The sequence below is a fragment of the Candida metapsilosis genome (genome assembly GCF_017655625.1).
Source record: "Candida metapsilosis strain BP57 chromosome Unknown scaffold4, whole genome shotgun sequence".
NCBI classification, from domain to species: domain Eukaryota; kingdom Fungi; phylum Ascomycota; class Pichiomycetes; order Serinales; family Debaryomycetaceae; genus Lodderomyces; species Lodderomyces metapsilosis.
The window spans coordinates 455,093-480,345 of NW_027138162.1; the positions used below are offsets into that span (position 1 = coordinate 455,093).

Consider the following 25,253-nt stretch of genomic DNA (forward strand, 5'->3'; position numbering starts at 1 on the left):
TATATGATGGGCATGCCTGCTGCCCATAATTCGTTACATAGCTTTCATTTCATTCCCTAAAAGTGAAATTCGGAATACGCATCATCACGTATTTTGTTATCTGTGGGGTATTGCGCATATGGATGTTGTCGATTGTGGGATTTGGCTCTGCCACTATAAATAGATTCACCACTGTTGATCTTGTTTCCATATGGCTTAACAACCACCCCATTGAATTCATCTGAACCACTGCTCTCTTTCTCATTCTGGGGATATGCGAAATCCCAATCATTAGAATCAACATCATCAACTTCATTTTCTAACTGTGGTTCTACATCACTCTCGAGCTCTCCTAAATGTGCAGGTTCCATTCTAGATTCCGAATTCTTATAGCCGTGCTCAATGTGATCGCCGCAACGCATCTTATCATACGTCTCGGGCCTATCTCTATGAAATCCTTCTTCATCTTCGTCTGAACTTGGGTAATAAGTTTGTTCAGAAGTGACTATACGTCTGATTTCTAACGGCAATCTATCTGGACGGTAGAAACGAAGATCAACCCTACCCACAATGTAAAGGATCATAATGATAACTTCAAATGCACCCCATGCAACGTACATGAACCATTTACTTTCGGCTGGGCTAGCAAACATGTGCAATCGAGCTTGAAACACCACAATTGCTTTTCCAATTGATCCAATAGTGATGAGAATGGTTGAGATGATGAGGATGCCCATGGAGACATTATGCTTAAGGGTACCTCGCTGATTTGTTAATCCCTTGACGCTATGGAAATGATGGTGTGTAGCTGCAATGACTCTAGTAGCGTGTCTATGGTTTGAGTTTCTTTTCATAAACGTCTGTTCAGCCTTTGGAGCAGCATGCTTTTTGACAAAATAGAATGGTGCAAAACTTTCAATCCACCAAGGCTGATAAGTATACCTCATTTCATCCTTTTTCGTTGGCAACCAAAAACTCAACCCAATCAATGCAATTGATGTCAAATCGTAAAGAATAATCATAAAAGCTGAGAACTGCTGTGAATGAATCCAACTCCAATACGATGTATTTCCCACAGCATGCAAGTACGGTACGAGTGAGATAGTAATAGTCACTCCCATAAGAATTCCAACCATGATGTAAGTCCCAATCATGAAATTCCAAAATAACTTTCGAGAGCCACCAACAGGATGCCTCCACGTGAATAGTCTCTGTGCTAGAATTAAGTTGGCTGACACAATGAGAACCGATGGAATAATCAAGAGGACCTCACTAGTTAGTCCAATCAGGATCTGAGTAATATCATTGGACCATTGGGCTCTCAAAGCAAACGCAATCACCTTCAACCCTGAATAAAGCATCCACATTAAAGACAAGTAAAAGTAGTGTCCTCTCAAAGTGTTAATGATGAAGATGATAACATGTACAACGAATGTAACTGCAAAAAGGACTGCAAACACGATACTGGGCACCTTGTCTTCGTGGTTAGGGTAGGAGCCAAATAAATTGAGCTGAGTGTCGATAAAATAGTTGACCAATGCAGGTGGAAGTTCGGGGCCTATCAAATTTTTACCCCACTTGAGCATCGGACTAACACCCGATCCTTGAGCCGCCCCGTTGAATATCGACACTAGAGCCATTTGGCCCACCCCGTGCGATGCTGTGTATACTAGCTGCCCCATTGTAGTGCAAACTGATGAGCTAAATATCAACAAAGTATCAGTTTTGCCTTTTAATACGCTTGTAATAGTGAACTTATTAAGTGATTGCAGATAAGAACTCTTTCAGTACATATATATAGTGATTTTCTCAGGATATCCCCCTCATCTCCGTCATTTGAACAAGTTGAATAGATATTGGAGAAATTTCTTCTCTTCCTATGAGACTTCAAACGTCCGTTTTTAGTTTTTAACACAAAAATGGTAGTTGCAAAATCAAGTTGCATAGAAGAGGAGAGATAGAAGCAGTACTGTAGTGTACTGCCATACCTATTCATCTTATGCATCATGCATCAAGCGACCGTAAAGCCTGTAAGGCGCTTTTCACATACTTACACTCTTATTATGACCAAGCAATAAGTTTGGGTAAATATTACACAAAATTTGTTACCTGCGGATAGGAACGGCCGATACTTTTTATTTCCATCCGCCTTTATTTACTCTCACTACATACAGTACTCTATGGGGGCAAGGAGCGGAGGAGAAAAGAAATGACTGTTGTTGTTACCTGAATTGGTATTATAGATTGTGGGGTGGTTAAGTTTAAAAAGTGGAGCAAGACGTGGTTATGAGAGGGGACCGTAATCCTTACAACGAAGCTTCAGCAAAGGATGATTTTACAAAATTCCCTGAATTGGCAATCGACCTGTCAGGAAGATTTCGAAAGTGGGGTCTGTAGACATATAGTAAATGGCTAGGTTCGTGTTGAACACTTGGTAGTATTTCAGTATGTTCACCGTGGAGGAGTCTAGCATGATTGCCTCCAAAACTTAGTCATTAACGCTCTACATTTAAGCCATTCTGTAATTTCAACCAAATCTAATCATTTTATTTGTTTACTCATACTACACTACTTATATTGAGCCAATCTTGGAAACAAAAATTCGGCATTCTTTCGATCGATTCTATCTTTCGTAGCACTGTCAATATCCAGGTTGCTTTCCAACTTGGAAGTAAACCATTCAGATATTGGAGCAAATGCATATGGCCAGTCACTACCAAAGGTAATCCTTTCGGGGTGAGCAAATTTAAGAAGCGTCTCCATCGCATGAGGACCAGTGAGCGCAGTGTCGAAATAGAACGATTGCAAGGCTGACATAACTTCTTCATACCCACTTGCTCCACTTTCCAGAATAGCAATCCTGTCAGCAGCGTATGGAAGGAATCCCCCAGCATGCGAAAGAATAAACTTGATGTTGGGATATTTTTCAAACCACTCACTCTTCATAATGTTGATAGCTGCTCTCACTGTGCATAATAAAAAGTCAGCAACAAATGGAGGTATTGTTTCAACTGGTTTGGCTGGCAAGTGTGAAGGATGAATGAAAACCACGGCTCCTCTTTTGTTCAAAACCTCCATTAAAGGTTCCTGAGATTCATCACCAAGATAAGTATCTCCAACATTTGACAATAAGATGACACCGTCAGCCTTCAAATGGTCCAATGCATACTCAGCTTCAGCAATTGAACCTTCTACATCAGGTAAAAGCAAAGTAGCAAAATATCCGAAATTTTTGGGTTTTTTTTTCACCAACTCAAAGCAGAACTCATTAACTTTACGAGCCATTCCTTTGGCCTCTTTGGCATGCTTTCCTAAATAGACACCAGGTGTAGATACTGATAATATAGACGTTTCAACGCCATTCTTTTGATTCTGTTCAAGGCAAGTTTCTTCTGACCATTCAGGAATGGGCAAACCACCAGCACTAACTCCCTTCTCGTCTAACCAATCCCTATAAAATGGAGGTACAACGTGTGCATGAGTATCGATACGTCTGGGCATTGTAGATTTTTCTTAGCTTCTTGAAATGTGTGGAATTGCTTGGTTAAAACATGATTGCTTTCTGAACCTTGACTTTATTTATATTGCTGCGATTACGTAACCCTTTTTGTAATAATAACGGATCAGAAAGAGCGGCAATTTTTTTCTCTATCCGCCCAAGTAGAAAAGTTTTACTCAAAGTAGTAGGAGCATCTACATAAGAAGCATCACTTCTTATCTCAATGAACAAGCTGTGGGGTTATCCTGGGTAAGCAGTGTTCTCGTGATCAGTGGAGAATCGGGTGCTAATTCCGCGAGGGGTTTGATATATGAGAATTGCTTCTTTCCTTGTCGGTTAATCTTTATCCCTTTCGTGTTTTTTTCTCCACTTTCTCTATCATGTATCGGATCAGTCTTCCGATCTTTCCAAGTAAATGAGTTAATTTGAATACAAATCACAGGCTTTACACTTTTATAGCAATTGTTTTCATTGTTGACTTGTATTGAGTTCTTTCACAAGCTAGTCGTCAGCTTCGACTTATTTTATCATCTTCACCTATGCTTATCTTTCATATTATGCGGCAAGGAGTAAAAAAGCATTCGAATGCCTCCATTTTTTGTTAACCTGTTTTCTAAGCGCGGTGCACTACAAACACAATATGTCTGGCTTAAACTTACGTGGAATGAAAGGAAGAACCAAAAGTGCTACATGAATGCACCGAGGTGCTCATACATGAGAGAATCCTTAGAGTTAAGCTACACAACTTGCTAGTTTAAGTACCACCGGCTTCATCATAAGCAGAGATATTTGGCTTTGTAGTTGTCCAAAACCTCTGTTTCATGGTTCAACTTCATCTTTCTTCGACACAGCCTAATCGAGATGCAGGCTAGCTTTAATAGCGGCATTGACGTCCAAATCTAAAGCGTTTGAAGTTCCAAGGCTAGGGGTCAAGGTCACCAATGAGCCTCTCTTAGCCTTCTTGATGGAATCTTACTACTCTCTAGCACATACTCAACATTTTTGGTGATATTCGAAGTAGAACCTAACAAAAGTCTTAACTAGAGAGTCGATAAGCTGCCCTTTTATCGAACACACAAAAACGGAATTTACTTTCCGAATTAGGCATTAGGCGCACAAAAAAATTTCCATAGATTGGATGTTCTTTTAAGGCTTATCTGATATATCTGACTCTGGAAAACTAGTCACCATTTAAAAATGCCTCAAATCCTCCACCTCGTGAGAGACTAGCGTCAACATATTCATCTTTAACTGATACAGTATCATGATTGGTCTTCCATTGGACGGTGATTCAGGCAAAAGAAGGTACTCCATTGTTGGAGGATTGACTTTTGTCATTTTGCTAGTCGTTTTCTTTTCCACTAATTTATTCAGTTATTTAAAGATTGCCCTTACTCCAATTCCAGGGCCAGATTCCAACATTTGTCCCTTGCAAGATCCAATTGCTCCTTCTTCTTTTTACAAGGACAATTCGTCAGTGTTGGATATCTTATACGATCCAAAATACAGAGAACAATCAGTTGGGAGATTATCTGGTGCTGTTCAAATTGATACGCAAATCCTTGATAATCAACCGCCTGTTGATGAAGCACCTGAAATATGGGCCAAGTTTAAGGAATTCCACAAATACTTAAAGTCTACATTCCCATTGATTTATGAAAACTTGGATGTCACTACGGTCAATACGTATGGGTTGGTGTATACCTGGAAAGGGACAGATGCAACACTTAAGCCAGTTTTGCTTACTGCCCACCAAGACACGGTTCCTATTCAAAAGGACACATTAGAAAAATGGAAGTATCCGCCATTAGCTGGGCATTATGACGGAGAATACGTTTACGGCAGAGGTGCAGTTGATACCAAGAATGTCTTGATTGCAATTTTAGAATCATTGGAGCTTTTGTTAAAACACGGTCATAGCCCTAGTAGAACCATTATTGCTGCGTTTGGATTTGATGAAGAAGGTTCAGGTGAGAATGGAGCTTTGCAAATTGCTAAACACTTGGAAGAGAAGTATGGCAAGGATTCATTTTATGCTTTAGTTGATGAGGGTACTGGCCTCTCCACTGATCCATTTACCGATACTATCATTGCTACTCCTGTCACTGGTGAAAAGGGGCGTGTTGAAATCTATGTTGAGTTGACTACACCTGGAGGTCACTCGTCAATTCCTCCTGATCATACATCGATTGGAATTATGTCGGAATTGGGTTATTTGATGGAAAAAGATCCTTATAAGTCTATTCTTACTGACAAGAATCCAACTCTCAAATACTTTCAATGTCTTGCTGTGCATGATCCAAAGAAGAAGATTCCAAAGTCATTTAAAAAGGTCATTTTAAGAGCTGGATTTGACAAATTTGCAAATTCAAAATTGGTTGCCAAGGTTTCTGAAAATAGATGGTTTAGATACCTCATTACAACATCACAAGCATTGGATATCATCAAGGGGGGTGAGAAAGTCAATGCTTTACCAGAAGTGACAAAGATTGGTGTTAATCATCGTATCGCAGTTGAATCCAATGTAGCGTTTGTTAAGCAACATTTCACTGCTCGAGTTATCGAAGTTGCCGACAGACATGGATTGAAGGTGGTTGCTTTTGGTGAAACAGTTTATGAGCCCGATACACCATATGCTGGTAAATTCACGATTACTGAAGATTCTCCTTTAGAAGCTGCACCACGAACACCTACTGATGACACCATTTGGTCATACTTGTCGGGAGTTACAAGACATGTCTTTGAGGACTTGGTTTTCCCCAACTTGACATATCCAATTGTAACTGCACCATCTCTCATGACACCTAATACTGATACAAGGCATTACTGGAATTTGACAAAGCACATTTTCAGATATTCTCCATTTTATATGGCCAACATTCTTGAAAGCGGTGTACACTCAGTTGATGAGAAGATGCAATTTGATGGGCATTTGCAATTACAAGCTTGGTTTTATGAATATTTGCAAGCTATTGATACTGCAAAAGCAGGTAATTAGAGTGAAGCCTCTACACTGATTTCTTAAAAACTGTAATCATTTTTTTTTATAAAATACATGAAAAAAAAAGTAATACAAAGCAGCCTGAACTTTGCAATATAGCCACTAAAACGCATTCTATCTCCTAATTTATATCCTTCTTTTCCAACGGGTTATATCTCAAGAACTTTTCAATCAAATCAACATGAGTCAACACCATTCTCCTACAACAATATCTCTTCAAGTGTAGTTTATCTAAAGCTTCACCTTCTGGCATGGATTCATCTTGTAATAATTCTAAATAAGCTTCCCATTTGTCACCGACAACTTTACCGCAGGAAAAGCAACGTATTGGAATAATCATAGTGTAATGTGTGTGATATATATATATGTGTATGGGATTAGTGTGTAGGAAGATGGCGGTTATGCTCTTCAACAGTAAGATGTATTGATTCTCTGAACTAAGAACGGTAATACGAGTTGTGTGTGTAGATTCGGGTGTGAGGTGTCTAGTTATTCACAGTGTCTGTAGCTTCTGCAGAGATGGGTTGATAGTATTGGTCTTTTGATGATGATGATGTGATGATGATGATTGATTGAATAATTTTCTCTGTTGAATTTTTTTCTCTTCTGCTTCGTTTTGTGTTTTCTTCTTCTTCTTCTTCTTCCCTCATCGAAAAAGTTTACCAAAAAAATTTCATATCCTCAATACTTTCATTCTTTCCCACTCACAATATGCCTTCCGCTAACATAGATGAATGGTCATTATCCATGTTGACCGGTGGAGTACCGACTCATTTCCCATATTCACAAACCACAGCATCGATATTCTCTCACGATGGAAGATACTTGATTACTACATTAACTCATCAAATTAGAGTATACTTTATATCCACTAGACAATGCATTAAGACGATAGATTTAGATTTGAGTGATTTGGTGGATATCAAGTTAGATGTAACCAATCCTAATCATGTTATTCTTTTCAAAAGTTTCGGAGAAATCATCACTGTCAATTATAAAGATAAGTTGAGTGATGCTATAATTGGTCAAAGTTCAATACAACAACAATTGGGTAATTTGCTTCTATTGTCTGTTGTATGTGTGAGACATAACAAGTATATCGTTATCACAGGAAAGAGGGATAAGAGAAAGGGATTTAGTCCACATACAAGATTTATAAATTCATTTGATAGGACATCGGAACTGTTGTCGGTGATTGGAGAAGTGCCTAATGTGCTAATGTACTCGGTATCTTTAGATACCAGGAAATTAGCTTTTGTTATGAATGACCACAAGGTATTGTTGTTGGATTTGGCAACTTACTATACCAACAGTCAAGACGATCAAGCGACCGCCACATCAGTTGCAAATTTGGAATCATTGATTGTAAAAGAAGTGATTCCCTTCCAGTATAAATCAACAATTACTGCAGTAGCAGTATCAAACGATTCATTGATTGCGTTGGGTACAAATGCCGGTGTGATTCAAGTCTTGTATGGTGGTCTTGTAAATAACGACAAACTGCAACAACGTGTCTTCAAATGGCACATTGATCAAGTTGATGCATTGCAATTTTCACATGATAATAATTACCTTCTTTCTGGTGGTGCTGAAAAAGTATTGGTGTTTTGGCAATTGGAGACGGAAAAGAAACAATTTTTACCCAGATTGAATGGGATTATTGACAAGATAAATATCGATAACCACAAGAATGATTACGTTGAGTTATTGTTGAAGACCGATGTCAACAATTTTGAAATTTTGGTTTTATCATTGGTGGATCTTGTGTCAAGATTGTCAGTGAATACAATAAGACCTAAGTTTACCAACAATTTGAAAACAACCTTATCGCGTACGAGAAAAAGACTTGCTAAAGAAGGATTGGATCAATTCAACAAACTTAAGTTGAGATACGATTACAGCTGTCAATTTGAAATCCACCCTAAAACGAAAAACTTGTACTTCCCTAATGAATCATCAATCCAATCATTTGATTTAGTCAAGAATGAACAAAGTTTTATTCAGCATGCAGCATCAGTTTTACCCATTGGTAAAGTACGTTCAGAGACCAAGTTGCTTGATCCACAAATTTCATTACTACAATTTACAATTGATGGTGATTGGATGTGTACTTATGATGAAGTCGCTAGTGCTGAAATTGATTGTCTCTTGTCAACCAATGATAAACAATACGCGTTGAAATTTTGGAAATTTATTGAGAATAAGGACAAGGAAAAGGATAAAGATACTCGAAATGGATATTGGGAATTAACAACAAAGATTCTTGATCCTCATGGGAAATCAGCACCAGTAATGGCATTGATTCCAGCACCTAGCTCATATTTCAATGGTGTGGCGTTCTTGACTGCTGATAATAAAGGTGGCATTCGTATTTGGAGGCCATCATACCCGAAAGAAGCTTACAAGGTTACTACACCAGCAAACAAATCACAACAAATTGCATGGACTTTACGTAAACAAAAGCCATCATCTTCAAATGTGTCTGATGCGGTTTCCTTAGCTTGGTCAGATGATAGTTCCACCATTTTCCTAAGTCATGAATGTTCAATCACATGTTTGGATAGTAGGACGTTTGATCCATTGGACTTTCAACTTCCGATATTAACTGAATCGAAAATCAGATCCATAAAGTATTTGAATAACAATCTCGTTGTTTTATCCAAAACGAGATTCTGCGTTTACGACTTGATCAAAGGTCAACTCACCAACCTAGTTACAAAAGTTTCGACAACTAGTGGTGGTAAAAACTTGATAACTATTGATTCCACAAGAAATCTCATTTGTTTAGCCATCAACTCGTATTCCAATTTCGAACCCGATTTGGAAAAGTTGCAAATAAGTTCCAAATTGTACATTTTTAAACCTAATCAATTGAAACCGGTATCTGTACATCACCATTCGCTGGGTATTGCTTCAGTCAAGACTGATGCTACGGGCTTTTTATTCGTTGATTTGGAAACTCGTGTTGGGTCGTTGAACTCGTCGTTGTTGGATATGGAGAGTGAAGACGTTACTGGGTTAACTAATGAAATCAGTCAAATGTTAATCACAGCACAAGCAAATGTTGATTTGTTGAACGGTGGCAACGCGCCAGTGAAGTATCAATCTAATGGTGCTCATGCAGTTGATGAAGAAGAAGAAGAAGGATCAAAAGTTGTTGACTTACACACATTCCAACCGATTTTCCAAAATCTCGATGGAATTCAAATAGAAACTATATTCGATCGTATATCAAACATTCTCAAATAAACACACCTATTTACAGAAAAAAGAAAAGAAAGTGGGATCTTCCTACCATTTGAATATTGACTTATGGTCCTCTTCTTTATCCTTCAGTTGTCCACGTTGTATAGCCAACACACTTTCAATCTTACTCAAAGCATTTTCCAATAAATCTTTACGTTCTTGTAACTCAATATGTTTCTTGATCTTTGAATCCTCTTTTGCAAATCGTTCGATTTCATCTTTGGATAAATTGGTAAAAAATTTAACATCCAATTCTCGAGGGAAATTGTAATAGAAATCACTCAATAATTCAACATTTAGGAATAGGATCGCCGTGGTGGAGATCTTGGTTGCTACTGCATCAAGGAAAACTTCCGGACATTGATACTTGTTTTCTTTTGATTTACATTTTTTGGAACTCTTGATGAATTGATATCTCATTTTAAGTAATGATAATCGATCTTTCAAGAAAATGGCATCTTTACCGCGTTGAATCAATGTTGGGGAAAATCCCAATGCTTCATTTGATGTGAGATCAATGTTTTCTGACTTGGTTTGTTTCAACTTTTCCAAATAAGTGACAACTTGTTGTAGTTTGCGTCCACCAACATGATGCTTCAAGTCATTGTAAACCTCATCACACTGTCTCATTTCTTCCTTTAATAAAGCAACAGCATTAGCCTTGGATGTATCCCATTCACGATCTTCAATCTCAACTTCGTACTTGTATGGCTTGATACAGTTTTCGACTTGATCAGCAGTGGAATAGTATTTAGCACCCAAGACAGTTTTTGCTGCATCTTTAACTGCTTGTTTTGCCATTGGATGGTTCTTTAATTGTGTATTATCAACGAGGTTCTCCACTTCAGTTAAAAGCGCATTGGTTATCAAATTTGTCGACAATCTACCAACACCCAATTTCGTCAATGAACCAGAGGCCAAGTCGAGTTTCCTATGCCAGTAAATGTCATCATCGTGGATGGCCTGTGTCAACTCCTTCAAATTTGGCTCCACCACGGTGGTACTATTCAAATCAAATGGCTTATTCCAATACCTTTCGGCTAACAAATCCAATACTTTTTGATCCAAAGCATTCTTTAATATAGCCTTCAATTCATTACGTGAAAAGTGATGACTCAAGTCTTTGGTTCCCAATTTCAACATATCAATGTTGTTTGCCAAGTACATTTCCGGCGTCAATGGACGATCATTAAACTCCACCTTAAATTGGTAGGACGTTTCCTCCAACTCTTGTTGAATTGCCAAATGAGTAGGCCTTAACGAAGCTGCCATGGTCTTTTCCAAAACTTTCATCAACTTCTTTTTCAAATTTCTTGTACCAACTGTGGTACCGTAAAAGTCTTCCTTATGTTCTCTCAAGTAATTGTGTTCAAAGTTTTGTTGTGCTACAAATGCTTGGTACCCAGTTACCTTGTTTCTTGAAAACAAACTGCTATTTCCCTTGGCTTGCGGGGCTTTGGTAATAACACCAACATATCCCAATCTCAAGGGGTACTTACGGTTGGTCAAAATCAGATGTGCTTCCTTTGCACTCACCAAATCCAACTTTGTAATCACACCAATAGTTCTTTCACCTCTAGGATCTGCCAATCTTGAAGCCCTAAGAGCAGCCGAGTTGGCCAAATCAACATCGGCAGCAGAAATTGCTAAAATGACATTTGGAGGTTCCAAGTATTTAAAACAAAGCTCTCTAATCTTTTTCTTTAATTCAGTGGGTTGATCAGCAGCTTCAACTTGGATGTATCCTGGTAAATCAACCAATGATAAATCTGGTACCTTTGGCGACCTAATAGTCACTTGTATTGGGTCATTTGAAATACACTCAGACTCTGGCACCGCCATATTCAAATCATACAAAATTTTTTGCAATTGAGTGAAATCTGTCAAGTTATTGATCTTCAATGCCGGCAATTCAGCCACATTCGATGCCGATTCTGGTGTGTTTACCAATGTCAACTCAATAGGTCTTCTTGTCACCATGTTGGAACCTTTTGGTAAAAACTCCTGTCCAACAATACTTTCCAATACTGATGACTTACCACTGGATTGTGAGCCAATAACCACAATCGAGGGTAACTTTATCCCATCGTGATCTATACTTGCTAATATGTTCCTAATTTCAATCATTTGACGAGTGAGGTTTAACATGTTGTCGTCAGTCTCATCTGGTCCTTCAAAATCTTCATCGTCATCCTCTTCAATAAGAGTTTCCATATCATCTTCATCTTCATCTTCTATCGCGGTTTCATCTTCATCATCACTTGTAAGCCCGACAGCAGCAGCTGTAGCACCACCTATAGCAGTAGCAGCATCATTGCCATTGCCACCACCATCACCTCCACCACTACTATTGTCACCGCCGTTTTCCCCACCACTCATGCTTTTGAAAAATTCTCCGGTTTTATCAAACACACCATCAGTAAAATCCTTGAATCGGCCCAATTGTTCTTGGGTATATGAGCTAGCTTGCTCCACCTTGTAGGCAATATAGGTTCCTCCTGCAGCCATTCCTCCTCCTATATATGCTGGCAATCTTGTTGCTTTTGCCAAAACTTTGATAAACCCAATGTTTCTAGTTGGGATTAATATTCCATTATTGTGGTGATGACGGTGATTTGGTATAAGTCTGGATGTGTTTCCCAGTGTTGGTCTGATGAAAAGGAACCTCCTGCTGAATATCGACTGTGTGTTCAATATTAGTCGTCTATTGAGTATGGGTATCATTGATGAAGTGTGTGGTTTCAAACCTGTCAATCTTGCCGTTGTAATTTTGCTTTTTTTTACGTTCTTTGTTTTTGGTGTCTTGTTTTTTATTTTTCCGCTTCAACCTCACCAGATTTCAGGAGAAGCGAAGGGAAGGGAGGAAAAGTGGGAACAGCGATAACATGAAGAGGCAAAGCTCTGTATTTGTTTCGATGGTCATATATAGAGTAGCAGCAAGCTAGGGGTTCATGAAAATCAAAAAAATAAAAAGCAATGCTCCCTACCAGAGTCGAACTAGTGACCTTTGCATTACAAGTGCAACGCTCTACCAACTGAGCTAAAAGAGCGTGTAATTTTCAAATTTTTTTGCCGGTCTTCTAAGAAACATAAAAGTATGTCACATGGAGCAAGATTTTTAAGGGGTAGAAATAGTGAAATCAGAGCTTGGTTGCTCGCTACGCAAGTGTTGTTTCTCTATGAGGTATATATGTTACAACTGTAGGTTATGATCTACTTTAGTCTGTTTTTTAAGCCAATTACTGGACGCTTAACTAAAAGTTGTGTGTTTTGGTTTTTTTTGGTTGTAAAATTGTTGTAAAATACCCTGTTTTGCTCACAACAGGGATTTATCGATCTACAGTTTCGATCAAAGTAAACATTTGATGTCAAAAGTATATCTCTATTCCAAACTGAGCATTTTCAGTGTGGCTCATGTAGAAGAAATTAAATAATGCATCAAGAGCGTAATACTGAATATCAGATTCTTGGGCTTTTATTATATCTCACAACAGGCTCCTCTTTTAAAGCATATTAGCATACCCACACTAAACAAAATAATAAGTGGTTAAATAAAATATTTGTTGGCTAACAATTTGTCGGTTTCGTTTCTTTTCTCGCGTGGTGAGATAATTATTATATTTGCAACCGATTTTTCGGCCGATCAAAAGCACGCAATAGTGACATTAGCGAAATGATGGGAGGAATGACCATGACTGTCAGTTTTTGCTTGACGCTGAATTATTTGCAGCTCTATCATAATCATGTCACGGTTTGTGTTTCTTTTGCAATCTCTACTTATTTTGTTTCTTTTATTATTATTATTTCTCTTTTGCAGTCGTATCGCACCATATTATGAAACGATAATAATGGTGCAATAGTTGTACGAATAAGAGTATATAAATCAGTGTAAAGTTCACAATGTATCTTCTCTGATGGGATCCAAACTATACTAATTCAAAGATGAAATTGACATACTTAGCAACACTTGCCTACCTTTTCACCGCTATTAATGCCGTTCCAGAACCTCAAGTCGAGACTGTATTCATCACTGTGTATCACACCGTGGTTGTTGACAAGCATGGACATACACTTACTCTTACATCATCGACTACTGAGACTGCAGATGCCACAGTTGATCCAACAACATTAACCACGGAATATCTTCCATCAACCAGTACAACACCTTCTTCACCTACTACATCCACAAAGCCATCAGGTTCCCTTCAATCCGGTGAAGGTACTTATTACAGCGTAGAATTGGGTGCTTGTGGTAAAGTCAATAGTGATGACGAGTACGTCATTGCCGTCTCCCATGGATTATACGATGACCACAACACTGACAATAATCCAAATCATAACCCCTTATGTGGTAAAAAGATTAGAGCATATTATGAAGGTAAATCAGTTGATGTAACTATTGTTGACCGTTGTGCAAGTTGTGCTTATAATGATTTAGATTTCTCACCTTCTGCTTTTACTCAGTTGGCTGATAAGAAGTTAGGTAGAATTGATATTACTTGGGAGTGGTTATAGACATGTATAAATTTGTATTTTTAGTCTATGGTATATATAATGTTATTCTTAAAATATCCAGTTTAAGTAGCTCTTCCATTCGCTCTTTTTCTCTCCTTGACTACTCTCTTCCATTTGTGCATTAAACTCAGCTTCATGAGCTTCAATTTCATCAAGACCAGTAGTCAAATCGGCATCAATAGGTTTAATAAATTTAGTCCTCTTGATAAGTTTCCAAAGAATGTAGACCGCTAATGAAACGAAAATCATAACGTAACTAAACAAGAAGCTATCAACGGCCCATCTTCCTGGCAAAAACACCTGGTATCCCAAACATCCAATAATACACCAATATATAAACGTAGTGAAATAGATTGAATATGGTTGAAACCATGACCTATAGGTGAACTTTGTACGATCAATTCCTTGTGCTTTGACGGCATGGTAAAAGCCAATATAAGTAAGACCCATGAATCCATAGTTGAGAATTTGAGCTCCAGTAACCAAGTTAAACATATAATTTAATGCAACACTTCCGGATTTACCCAATTGTAATAATGACAACAATGCAAAACAACAGGAAAGAGCAACACAATAAATAGGAATACCTTTCTTGGTACATATTTTAAAGAATTTTGGAACAAACCCCTTTTTAGCCAAATTGTACAAACATCTTGATGAGGTGTATGTATATGAACAACCAGCTGAGAAAGCTGCAGTTAAAATCACTGCATTAACAATGTGCGGTAGAACCAGAATTCCCAAATTTTGCATAGCCACAACATATGGCGAAGAAGCACCATTGGAACTAGCCGAAGTCAAGGCAACATACTTTGGATCATTGTATGCAATCAAGATTGAGACTGATAATGCTCCACCAATGTAAAAAAGCACCAAGCGGTACAATACAGTTCTGAACGCAATGGCCATGTTGACTCTAGGGTTGACACATTCACCAGCAGTCATACTAACGTATTCACTACCAACACAAGTGAAGGAACTGGATAACCTAAGTGAAGCTAAAAACCCTTGAAATCTACCCAAACTTCCTGTAGCATACTTCATTCCAATGGGACCACCAGCAACATTCCAATATCTAAATCCAAATGCATCATGTTGAGGGTTTCCACCACACATGGTGATTAATGTGAAAAACAATAGCCCAATACAAAGGGTCAATTTTGCCAATGAAAACCAAAACTCACATTCACCAAACACGCGAACTGCATACATGTTGATGATTGCGTAAATGACAATTTGAATGACAAATGTAATTGCTGGTGAATAATCATCACGCCAGAAATGGATGATATTGTTAACAGCAGTGATTTCCGTAGGAATATAAAGACTTTGCATGGCCCAGAAGTTAACAGACGCAGCAGCTTCAAAAGCGGGATCAATAACACGACCAGCCATATTTAAAAATGGCGAGTCCACCGGCATGTACAGCACCATTTCACCAGTAGCTGTAGTCAATAAAAGAATCAACAATGTAGATATGCAATATGACAATAGTAAACCTAATGGACCACCATTGACTAAACCAGTAGTACCAATGGTGACAAACAAACCAGTACCAATAGAGCCACCAATGGCTATAAGTTGCAAATGTCTATTGTACAATGTTCTCTTTGTCGAGCCTGGTCCATCAAAACTAGAAGCTTTGTCGGAGTTGTAACTAGTGGAATCAGTAAACAATTCCTGTTCTTCGTTTGATCTTCTAGTGATCTCTTTATCGTTGAAGGAGTTGCCATCCTCGATACTTTGTTTATCATCTTTTTTAAACCACATGATTAAACGTTGATCATGTGTGTGGTGGGGTACTATTTGAATAAGGGAACGGTAATTGGGAGTATGGAGATGGGGGGTGGGAGGTAGTCTAGTGAAATTGGTAAATGATAAAGGAAAAAAGAAAAAGAGAGCAGAGAGAAACAAGAGTGAACAGGGTCTACAATTGAAGGGAAAACGGACCTCAATTTATCTGATTTGGGAATCCGAGAAAAAGCCCAGTTTGTGTTTTGATTCTATTGTAGTGAAAAATTTTTTTTTTCAAGCGTCAAATAAAAAGAGGACTCTGTATGTTGGACAAGATGATGGCGTTTCTGTGCATGGCTTATCTTCATGTAATGATTACACAACTTTATCTCCTCTAATCACATTCATGAGTAATGATCGATGAGTCCGATTGATCTTCACTTTTGGTCATTTGTAACTCTATGACAATGGAGGTAAAAAGACCCGTGAATAGATATCTCTGTTTTGTTTCTTTTTTTCCTTTTTTGCTGCAGTTTAGCCGCCGTGGAACACTACCAAGAAAAAAATTTTTTTTTTAGAAAGATCCGCACTTACACAAAGCTGCAAAGAGGGCAAAAAAAGAAATTAAAAGCGATATGGGATTGGACTATGGAGGAAGCTTTGTAAGTTCAGGGGAGCTTCAGTATGTACGCAGATTCATGGTAAGAAGAGAGAGAAAGATAGAGGCTGAGTATTAGTGTGGTACTATTTGTTATATGTTTAGGGGTATGAGCCAACAAAAATTGAGCTTTATGAAAGTATGACGTAATGACTTTTTTTTTAGATGCAATTTCTTTTCTCTTCTTTTCTTCCTTTTTTGCAGCGATAATAACTCTGGGGTGAGAATCGACATGACTACCTATAGACACATATGAAACAGCATGACGCCCACTCTATTGCTAATGCTAACACATTTGCATCTATTAGTTCAACAATATGTAGGTCCCATCGGGTACTATTTACTTTATTTATTTTTTTTTTTCTTTTTTTCAGGTCTTCTCATCTTTAAGCCTGTCTGCATCTAGCCGATTGTGATACGGAAAATTACTTCCGTCTCAAAGTAAAAAGAATTTACATGTTTTGGGTCACGGGATGTTAAATATGATCAACACAAGGATGGGGTAGACCCTTATTCCAAACAAGCTATGCAAATTCGAACAAACAAGATCGAAACGAATCCATCAAGACCCATAATGCCAGGGTTAAACTTTAAGGTTTTAGACGCTTGACATATTATAAAAACGTTTTACATAATAAAGTTACGAGTTATTTCTAATCTGTTAGCATGTATGGATTGTTTTTTGAATGGACTTACACTACCTTGTAAACGCACATACCACATGATTATTCTCTAATTGGCAATCAAGTTGTGAATATGCATTCTTGTCACTTTGTACACTACTCATGCGTATTTAATAGCAATTTTATTTCGTTGGAAGTGTAAATGCCGCTTTCCAAACTGACACACGACTTTTGAAAAAAAATTTTTTGTCACAATAAAGCCTCGAGAATAAGCTGATTCACTGAACAGGGGGGGAGGGTATACAGCATAGGATAGAGTGGAGCTGTGTGATGGTGTCGAAGTCCTAACTCAAGAGCATTCTCGACAGTGTAATTGGCTTGTTGCGATGAGAAAAAAAAAAATGCTTATCTCAGCGGCTGCCAAAGCTGGCAATTCTTTTTTAAACCTAACCAAAAAGTATACGTAATGTTCAGTTCATTGTAGAGAGAAAGCCTATCTTAGAGTGTGTTGGCTGTGCGCAAAAAAAGAAAAGTGCTCCCAGACAGGGAATTGAACCCTGGTCTACCATGCGACAAACGGTAATTCTAGCCACTAAACTATCTGGGACAATTTTTTTCAAAATATTTTGCCTGTCTTTTAAGTGAGCTTATTTTTGATCACGTTTATAAACTGGTTTGAGAAGCTATCCTTTTTACAAAGAATCAGCCTATATTACAGTCGTAGAAGAGCTTGACATGCTCAAGGATCAATGTAGCTCTGTTATGAAACCATCAAACTCTTTTTAGTCTACACCCGACGGCTCTCACTTTTACCTTTTTACTAAAGAATACAAGCAAATACTAACAACACATTACAAACAATCTCAAAATAAATACCTTTTATTAACTTATTATATAAACTATCCCAATCCATTAAACCCCAAATCCTACTTCAAATTCGTGAAATCAGTTTCACCTTCTCTTTCTCCATGACAATGAGCATCAGCACCACAAGTACAGGAGTCCTTTACACGCTTTCCACATGGACAAGCGTCAGATGCATCTGGTGTAATATTTTCTTGAGCAGCTTTCTCACAAACACAGTGGTTGGCTGGGTGAGCTCCACAAGAGCAAGTAGCTTTTTGAGCGCATACGCAATGAGAAGCAGTGCAAGATGTCATATTGTAAAAATGTTTTGTTTGAGTGAAGAAGAAAAGGATGTTGGAGGGAAAACGTTTTATTGGAAATCGAAGCCTATTTATACTTCCATCTCTGTTTTATTTTTTTTTTTGCAGTCATTTTTGCAACGTTTACAAACCGCATGATTACAGATGCTTACTTTTTTTCTTTTTTTGTGCGCTCCGACTGGCCAATCAGAAACGAATAATTTGTCATCACACGCAGAAGAAAAAATAAACATTACTCTTGGACGACAATATAATCTTATCAATAAAGAAAGATTACTGATAACTGAGTGGCTTATAGGCTTGGCATAGGTTACACCTTACAACCCTTAACGACTGTTTTTAAATTGCATTAATTTGGTAATTAGATACGGCTAAAACTCACACGTGCTGAAGATTTTAATAATACATGAAACCAGAACTAAATACCCTACTAAACATCGAAATTGGCAAGCTTCTTCCAACGCTCTTTGAAGGGACCCAAATCACCAGTCAAGGTCTCTGTAGCTTCTCTTGTCCCTTCTTGAGTTAAATTGGTACTTGCTTCAACCTCCTTCACCTCTTCACCACTCGCTGACCCTTCTTTCAATTTTGAAATACCTTCAGCATAGATTTGAGATATGGATCGCGAATGCTCACTATTGTCTTCGTTATGCCCTGGGTTAAGATTGGGTACACCTTTTTGCAGCTGATCTAGGAAGATGTTATCCTCTTCATCACGACGATCACTTGACCTTTGATTGGACACTCTTCTTTTGCTGGGTCTTTCCACCAGTGGAGTTTTGCTCCGCTTTCTGCTACTTTTCAACTCAATTGTGTTTAATTCAGGCAATTGATCCTCGCTTGATTCACTATCTAGCAATGGTGCAGGACTTTGGTGATTAGTTTCACTTTCTAATTTAGGTGGTTCCAAATTATTGTCACCATCATCAGCATCCCCTGCGAGGGGAGTATTGGCAGATGAATTGCTATACCGCGACGAGGAGTATTTTGGGGTATTTGGAAACTTTCGTAAATACCCTTCATGATCAGAACTGGGGCCTGGTGTTTGTTGACTTGGAAGCCTTGATGCCTCGCTACCCATTTCCGACTGCAAAACAGGCGGCTCAGGAAATGTCGGTGACGAGTTTAGGAGATTCTGAATTGCCGAGTTTCTGGTGGTCATTGGCGTTCTCTGCTTGCGAGGTGATATGGATATCCTATGCAAAGCATCAAGCGATTGACGTATAGTTTGAACACGCATTGGGGAGGCTTTCAGATGACGCCTGGTAGGGGACAACTTTGTGGCATTAGAATTAGGGGGATCCAAACTAACATTGTCAGGAAATCTTGCCATTTTTGAGGCTGCTGCAAATCTTGAAGTATACAGTTGACCCCTTTGTGGCGTAGATGCCGACATTTGCCTATTTGGGGGCTGTTCAGTGGACCAAGTGGCAGTATCTTCGTCAGCAAGGTGCTTCAAATCGGGCCTCCTAGTATCCAAAGATGTAAACGTTTTGGGTTGTTCTTCAATCGCTTCATCCTCCATCTCAGATAAAAAGTTGGAGCTTGATTGTATTTCGTTTATGGGAGTTTCAAAACTGTTCAACACAACATTGGCAGACTGTTCAAAAAACTTTTTCCAGAATCCTGAGTTATGCCACACCTTCCAGCTTTCCACACCATAGTCCTGTATCACCGGTTTCAATTTGTCATTTATAATTGCATTTGCTCGGGAAATATTCTTGTCTATATCTTGAAGCACCAAAGTGGTATCCTGATCTAATTGCTCTATAACTTTTCTCGCATTATAATCTTCCAGCGATGCAGCTCCAGATTTTCTTCTTGTCGTAGGAGTTACAATCGATACCCTCTTCATCTTATTGAGTGGATATTGATGGATGATACAGTTTGTTGTTGTCATTTCCCGACTCGCGATAAAAGCAATATTTTTTTTATCGCGTTCTGCACGACCCTAACTTGGAGCTACCACAGCGACTTCGACTTTTGCGAAATGGCAAGAGAGATTTCCATTGTCCTTCAAGCTCTTCCTCACAGCAATAGCCTTTAAACACAGTTTGCTCGGTTATGGGAAATATAATGTCGGTATCTTTTGCTCCAGAATGCACTCCTGCTAAAAATGCGTACGATGATTGTTTCAACAAGTGGTATACTGAGAAATTCTTGAAAGGCAAGTCCATCGAAAACGAATGTACCGAGTTGTGGGATGAATACATCACCTGCATTAATGCCAACCTAGCTAAGCAAGGAATAAAACCGATGCTAGATAAAGCCAGGGAGGATCAACCATTTAGTCATGAAGAGATTCAGGAAAGTTTGAAAGAGCTGGGTAAATGATCAGGGGGGGGGGAGTAAAAGCATTCTCGGTGACTTAGACAACACTCTTGTATATAGGTAATACATAGATACATTGCTTTGCTTATGCTTCTTTTGTAAGTTGATAAATTCTGAAAATTTATTGTCAGAAAAATAAACATCCTTCCTTTGTAAAGGCAAAATGTTGGTTGAAGAGATCCCTAAAACAGGTGGCGCAAATGCTTCTACGATATACTTTAGCTCATCCATTAACCTCACGGCGAGGCTGATGGGAGGAAATAGACAAAGGGGTGATGACAACAATGAGGGACCACCAAATAAAAAGGGAAGAACAAAGGTCAATTACAATCTCAATCAGCTATTCAATGCACAAACACAAGCCAACAACGATACCAAGAATAACGGCCCTTCGAAATCAGCTCAACAAATCCAGTTGGAGAAAGTGGTGCAAAAGAGGTTAGTGGAGTTGAGTCATGAATCTGCTGGGAAAGGATTCGAGTTGCCTAAAAATTTTGTCTACACCAGTATCCACTCCACTAGGGATAATAGAAACAGCTCGCACAAATCGAGACAGGGAAACACTGCAGCCACAAAGAGGATATTGGCAGCTCGAAGAAATTTGAATCTGTACTTTGAAGAGGAAAGAAATTTGATATCAATCAATACCATCCTCTCCTCAAATTTTCAATTCATTGACGTAATTGACTCCAAAGGCAAGACTACGGAAAGATCAAGGCCAAGAGTAAGACTATGCTGCATATGCGGCTCGAAGTCGAATTACTCGAGATGCCAACTTTGCGGGTTATATTACTGCACAGTCAAATGCAATAAATTACACCAGGAACTGAGATGTGCATAACATATTTAATATATTCAGCAACATTTCCAACCATCACAACTGTTTTCTCTTCCTTGAAGCTACCCTTTTTTTTCCTCCATTCTCACAAGGCATGCTATAGACTTGTCTCATATGATGAGGCTATTCTTGATAATGTTGTTTATATCACTATGTCATGCATTCGAGCAGTCTTCAAACTCCAGAGATTACGTCAAGCTAGTGCAGTTTGCAAACTTGGCTTCAGTGGCGTATTGCGTGACAAAGGGACTCTCCACTGGTGTTTTGAGTGATCCAGATACACACTGTCCTTTAAATGCATGCAAAAATTCAATACTACAAGATGTTGAGATTGTACGTATTTTTGATTTCAATCGCTTGAATGAGGTTGGTACGGGATTTTATGCCTTGGATCATCGACGAAAGGCTATCATATTAGTGTTTAGAGGATCAGCCTCACGACGTGACTGGGTTACAGATTTAAACTTTTTCCCTATAAAGTATACGCCAATTGTATACGATAAAGACTTCAAAGATGGAGAGCCGTTCATTCACATGGAATGCAAAAATTGTAGAGTACACCGTGGGTTCTACAATTTTCTAAAAGATAACTCAGGAGCAATCATTAGTGCAGGCGTGAAGATGAAGGATCAATACCCAGATTATCAATTTTTAATTGCTGGGCACTCACTAGGCGCCGCATTTACTGTAATGAGTGGGATTGAATTTATGTTGCTAGGATACGATCCATTGGTGGTGACATTTGGGGGCCCCAGAGTAGGGAATCAAGAGTTTGCAGATTTTATTGACACTATTTTCGACTCGGAAGAGGTTGCAAAAGAGATTGAAACTAGCCACGACTTTTCCAGAGGTTTCATCAGAGTTGTTCACAGACATGACATTATACCGTCTTTACCACCCATGTTAGCTCATGCTGGTTATGAATACTTTATAGATAAACGTGATCTACCCCATGAGGAGTCAGACATTGATAGGAGGGGCTTGGACCATAGTGGATTTTTCGGCAAGCGAGAGGATAAAGTGGAAGCAACTGGCTTGAAGGATCTCAATATCAAACCATCCACATTTTGGCCAAACAAGTTGGGCAAGTTTGAACATACTCATTATTTTAGAAAAATTACAAGCTGCCAGCATTAATACATTCTATTTACAAATGTCTATCATGTCGTTTTTGTTGCACACTTTGTAACGACTCTTGCCTGTCTTTTCACCTTCTTTTATCTCGTAGTTGTCTAGTTTCTTCCAATTGTCCCAGTAAACAACATCATCAAGCGATTTGAAGGTATCGGAATCGATAATATCTTTATCCTTCTCGACTTTGAGATATGTACCATTGGTCAAGTCTTCTAAAATGTTCTCAGCCGTATCGAAGGAATCCATCATTGTCACTGCAATTACTCCCTTGGGACCATTCTTTATCCAACCAGACGTGTACCAACCAGTCTTGTAAGTCAAGTTTTCCTTGTTTTCACCTTTGGATTTGCGGGAGAGCACTCTTCCACCTCTATTATGCAATTTATTATTTTCAAACCAGATATCATTCTCTTCGAATCCCTCTATTGAGGTTCCTTGATACCCAATAGATAAAATAACAAGCTCATTTTTGATCTCGACAAATTCGTTTGTCGGTTTGACTCTTCCTGGAAGAAGTGGATCATCAATTGGCACATTTTTGACAAATTTTGTTGACTTGATTTCACCGTTTTCTGAGTTGAATTCCACTGGTGAAAGTAAATATTTCAATGCCCACTTCCTCTTTGGGTGGTCTTTCGGACCAGTAGGTTTGTTGTACTTTTCAAGTAGCGATACCCTACGCTTTTCCACTCTACCTAATTTCTTTGTAGCAAGACTTTCCAACAACCCCTCCTCCAATGGCTTGAATTTGGCATCCTTCAACTCAAATAATTCTCTAATCTCCTTATTTGAAAATGCAGACTCCAATATACCTCGTCTAGCAATAATGTTGACATTTTTGACTGCACTTTTCTCCAATAGAGCTTCCGCTTCAACTGAGATATCTGTCGCATGCCAATGTTGCATTGGATCTGCCAACAATATACGAGCTACATCCAATGCCACATTTCCGTTTCCGATAATAGTAACATCCTCAATTTTGTCCAATGGGGGCGGTTTATATGGATTCTTAGAGTTGTAGCAATCAGGATGTCCATTGTACCAATTAACAAACTGTCTTGCTGAAATAACACCAGGTAGATCACTTCCAGGAATATTCAACTTGTTATCAGCAGAAGTGCATCCATATGCTAGCACAATTGAATTGTAGTTTTCCTCCAATTCTTTCAACTTTATATCTTTACCAATCTCAACATTTCCGATGAACCTCACCCGATGCCTGCTAGATGACTTGAAATCCGTCATAATATCGGTCATAAACTCTTCGCAATTCTTCACCTCTGGGTGATCTGGGGCAACTCCATATCTGCTTAGTCCAAACGGCGTGGGGAGTTTTTCAAAGAAATCTAGGTGAATTTGTTTATCGGGACTTGATTTGTTGAGTAGATGATGTGCAGTGTAAAAACCTCCAGGACCTGTACCTATGACGGCAACTTTGAACGGATTGAACAATCGCGTAGTAGTTGCTAAAGCTCTTGTTGTAATAGATATCCGTGTCATTTGCTTTGAAAGAGTGTAGTGGAGTTTGGGGTGAAGTCTCCGGAACGAGAGAAATAAATCCAAACATCCCCGAAAGAGTATAAAAGCGATCCATTTGCAGAGGTTGACACCACAACGTTCTAGAGAGGTAGTCCATGCTATAGACAAACAAAACTATCTCCTACGTGTCAGGATTCCACCACATCAGAGTTGATGCTGACAGCGGTTCATCCTTTCCTTATATATCCAAAGTTCCTCGTATAATCTTTTATTAAACATACAAATATAAGCTGTCGTAATTCCCTTTATTTCCTTCCCTTTATCTCCATCTCAAAATGATCATTGCCATATTACCAAACAAAATGAAAAAAAAACCCGATCTGATAACTTAATAATGATTATAGGACACGTAGTATTCCTCTGTTCTCTAATATCTTGCAAATGACAATACCATATTCTCTGTCAACATCAGGAAGAAGATCCAAATAGATTACTTCAACTTCTTCTTTGGTCTCAATTGATTAGAGTGACCACACTTTCTCTTACGACAGTTGGTGGCTCTTGGTGGCAATCTAGCGTAACAGATACGGCAAATAGATTTTTCACAATTGTATTTAGAAGCTAATGCTTTCAACGATGGTTCAATCATGGTTGGTTGTGAATGACTATTGAAAGATGATCGAGGTTTGAGATTTTCCGGTTTCTCTTTTTTTCTTCTTTTTTCTGTCTATGCAGTTGGTGCGCACACAAAATATGATCACGTGAATTATAATGGTCATTGGGATGGACAGGGTTACAGCCCTAGGTCTGTCAAATGCGATTGCAACTAGTGAAAGCAAGGCGGGAACAACTCTACACAAGAGGGGATAAATTGAGGATGGAGACGAAGACTCGTATGATCATAATACTCAGCTTGCAAGGCAACGTGCGTTGCCCATTTTTTTTGCTCACTGGCAAGTATGTCAACGCTCTCATTAGGCCATGTTATTAGTGGCTTGCCGGTTCTCTAGTTCTGTAAAGTTCAATTATAGGCTCCGCATCATGCCTTTG

At 38.7% G+C, this 25,253-nt stretch overlaps 12 protein-coding genes across 12 annotated transcripts; 5 read left to right on the plus strand and 7 right to left on the minus strand. All coding sequences in view use genetic code 12, as the record gives it.

Annotated features, from left to right (window-relative positions):
• Window positions 1–56: 56 nt before the first annotated feature.
• Window positions 57–1,661, minus strand: I9W82_003595 (DUF3112 domain-containing protein; the record flags this gene model as incomplete). Its single annotated transcript, XM_067692577.1, has 1 exon — window positions 57–1,661. One exon carries the CDS (start codon window positions 1,659–1,661, stop codon window positions 57–59), a length of 1,605 nt encoding a protein of 534 aa, XP_067547993.1.
• An 886-nt stretch (window positions 1,662–2,547) lies between these two features.
• Window positions 2,548–3,480, minus strand: I9W82_003596 (amidohydrolase family protein; the record flags this gene model as incomplete). Its single annotated transcript, XM_067692578.1, has 1 exon — window positions 2,548–3,480. One exon carries the CDS (start codon window positions 3,478–3,480, stop codon window positions 2,548–2,550), a length of 933 nt encoding a protein of 310 aa, XP_067547994.1.
• Window positions 3,481–4,742: 1,262 nt separating this feature from the next.
• I9W82_003597 (M20 family metallopeptidase) lies at window positions 4,743–6,476 on the plus strand (the record flags this gene model as incomplete). Its single annotated transcript, XM_067692579.1, has 1 exon — window positions 4,743–6,476. One exon carries the CDS (start codon window positions 4,743–4,745, stop codon window positions 6,474–6,476), a length of 1,734 nt encoding a protein of 577 aa, XP_067547995.1.
• Window positions 6,477–6,600: 124 nt separating this feature from the next.
• I9W82_003598 (DNA-directed RNA polymerase core subunit) lies at window positions 6,601–6,819 on the minus strand (the record flags this gene model as incomplete). The annotated part of the gene is made up of 1 exon (XM_067692580.1): window positions 6,601–6,819. One exon carries the CDS (start codon window positions 6,817–6,819, stop codon window positions 6,601–6,603), a length of 219 nt encoding a protein of 72 aa, XP_067547996.1.
• A 371-nt stretch (window positions 6,820–7,190) lies between these two features.
• On the plus strand, window positions 7,191–9,728 carry NAN1 (Nan1p; the record flags this gene model as incomplete). The annotated part of the gene is made up of 1 exon (XM_067692581.1): window positions 7,191–9,728. One exon carries the CDS (start codon window positions 7,191–7,193, stop codon window positions 9,726–9,728), a length of 2,538 nt encoding a protein of 845 aa, XP_067547997.1.
• Window positions 9,729–9,770: 42 nt separating this feature from the next.
• I9W82_003600 (dynamin-related GTPase) lies at window positions 9,771–12,449 on the minus strand (the record flags this gene model as incomplete). The annotated part of the gene is made up of 1 exon (XM_067692584.1): window positions 9,771–12,449. The coding sequence occupies one exon, from the start codon at window positions 12,447–12,449 to the stop codon at window positions 9,771–9,773; it is 2,679 nt and encodes an 892-aa protein (XP_067547998.1).
• Window positions 12,450–13,667: 1,218 nt separating this feature from the next.
• Window positions 13,668–14,240, plus strand: I9W82_003601 (RlpA-like double-psi beta-barrel domain-containing protein; the record flags this gene model as incomplete). Its single annotated transcript, XM_067692585.1, has 1 exon — window positions 13,668–14,240. The coding sequence occupies one exon, from the start codon at window positions 13,668–13,670 to the stop codon at window positions 14,238–14,240; it is 573 nt and encodes a 190-aa protein (XP_067547999.1).
• A 48-nt stretch (window positions 14,241–14,288) lies between these two features.
• Window positions 14,289–16,010, minus strand: AGP2 (Agp2p; the record flags this gene model as incomplete). The annotated part of the gene is made up of 1 exon (XM_067692586.1): window positions 14,289–16,010. One exon carries the CDS (start codon window positions 16,008–16,010, stop codon window positions 14,289–14,291), a length of 1,722 nt encoding a protein of 573 aa, XP_067548000.1.
• A 2,841-nt stretch (window positions 16,011–18,851) lies between these two features.
• ASK1 (Ask1p) lies at window positions 18,852–20,276 on the minus strand (the record flags this gene model as incomplete). Its single annotated transcript, XM_067692587.1, has 1 exon — window positions 18,852–20,276. One exon carries the CDS (start codon window positions 20,274–20,276, stop codon window positions 18,852–18,854), a length of 1,425 nt encoding a protein of 474 aa, XP_067548001.1.
• Window positions 20,277–20,497: 221 nt separating this feature from the next.
• On the plus strand, window positions 20,498–20,755 carry I9W82_003604 (uncharacterized protein; the record flags this gene model as incomplete). Its single annotated transcript, XM_067692588.1, has 1 exon — window positions 20,498–20,755. The coding sequence occupies one exon, from the start codon at window positions 20,498–20,500 to the stop codon at window positions 20,753–20,755; it is 258 nt and encodes an 85-aa protein (XP_067548002.1).
• A 160-nt stretch (window positions 20,756–20,915) lies between these two features.
• Window positions 20,916–22,727, plus strand: I9W82_003605 (lipase family protein; the record flags this gene model as incomplete). The annotated part of the gene is made up of 2 exons (XM_067692589.1): window positions 20,916–21,476; window positions 21,789–22,727. 2 exons carry the CDS (start codon window positions 20,916–20,918, stop codon window positions 22,725–22,727), a joined length of 1,500 nt encoding a protein of 499 aa, XP_067548003.1.
• A 6-nt stretch (window positions 22,728–22,733) lies between these two features.
• ARH2 (NADPH-adrenodoxin reductase) lies at window positions 22,734–24,224 on the minus strand (the record flags this gene model as incomplete). The annotated part of the gene is made up of 1 exon (XM_067692590.1): window positions 22,734–24,224. The coding sequence occupies one exon, from the start codon at window positions 24,222–24,224 to the stop codon at window positions 22,734–22,736; it is 1,491 nt and encodes a 496-aa protein (XP_067548004.1).
• Window positions 24,225–25,253: the final 1,029 nt, after the last annotated feature.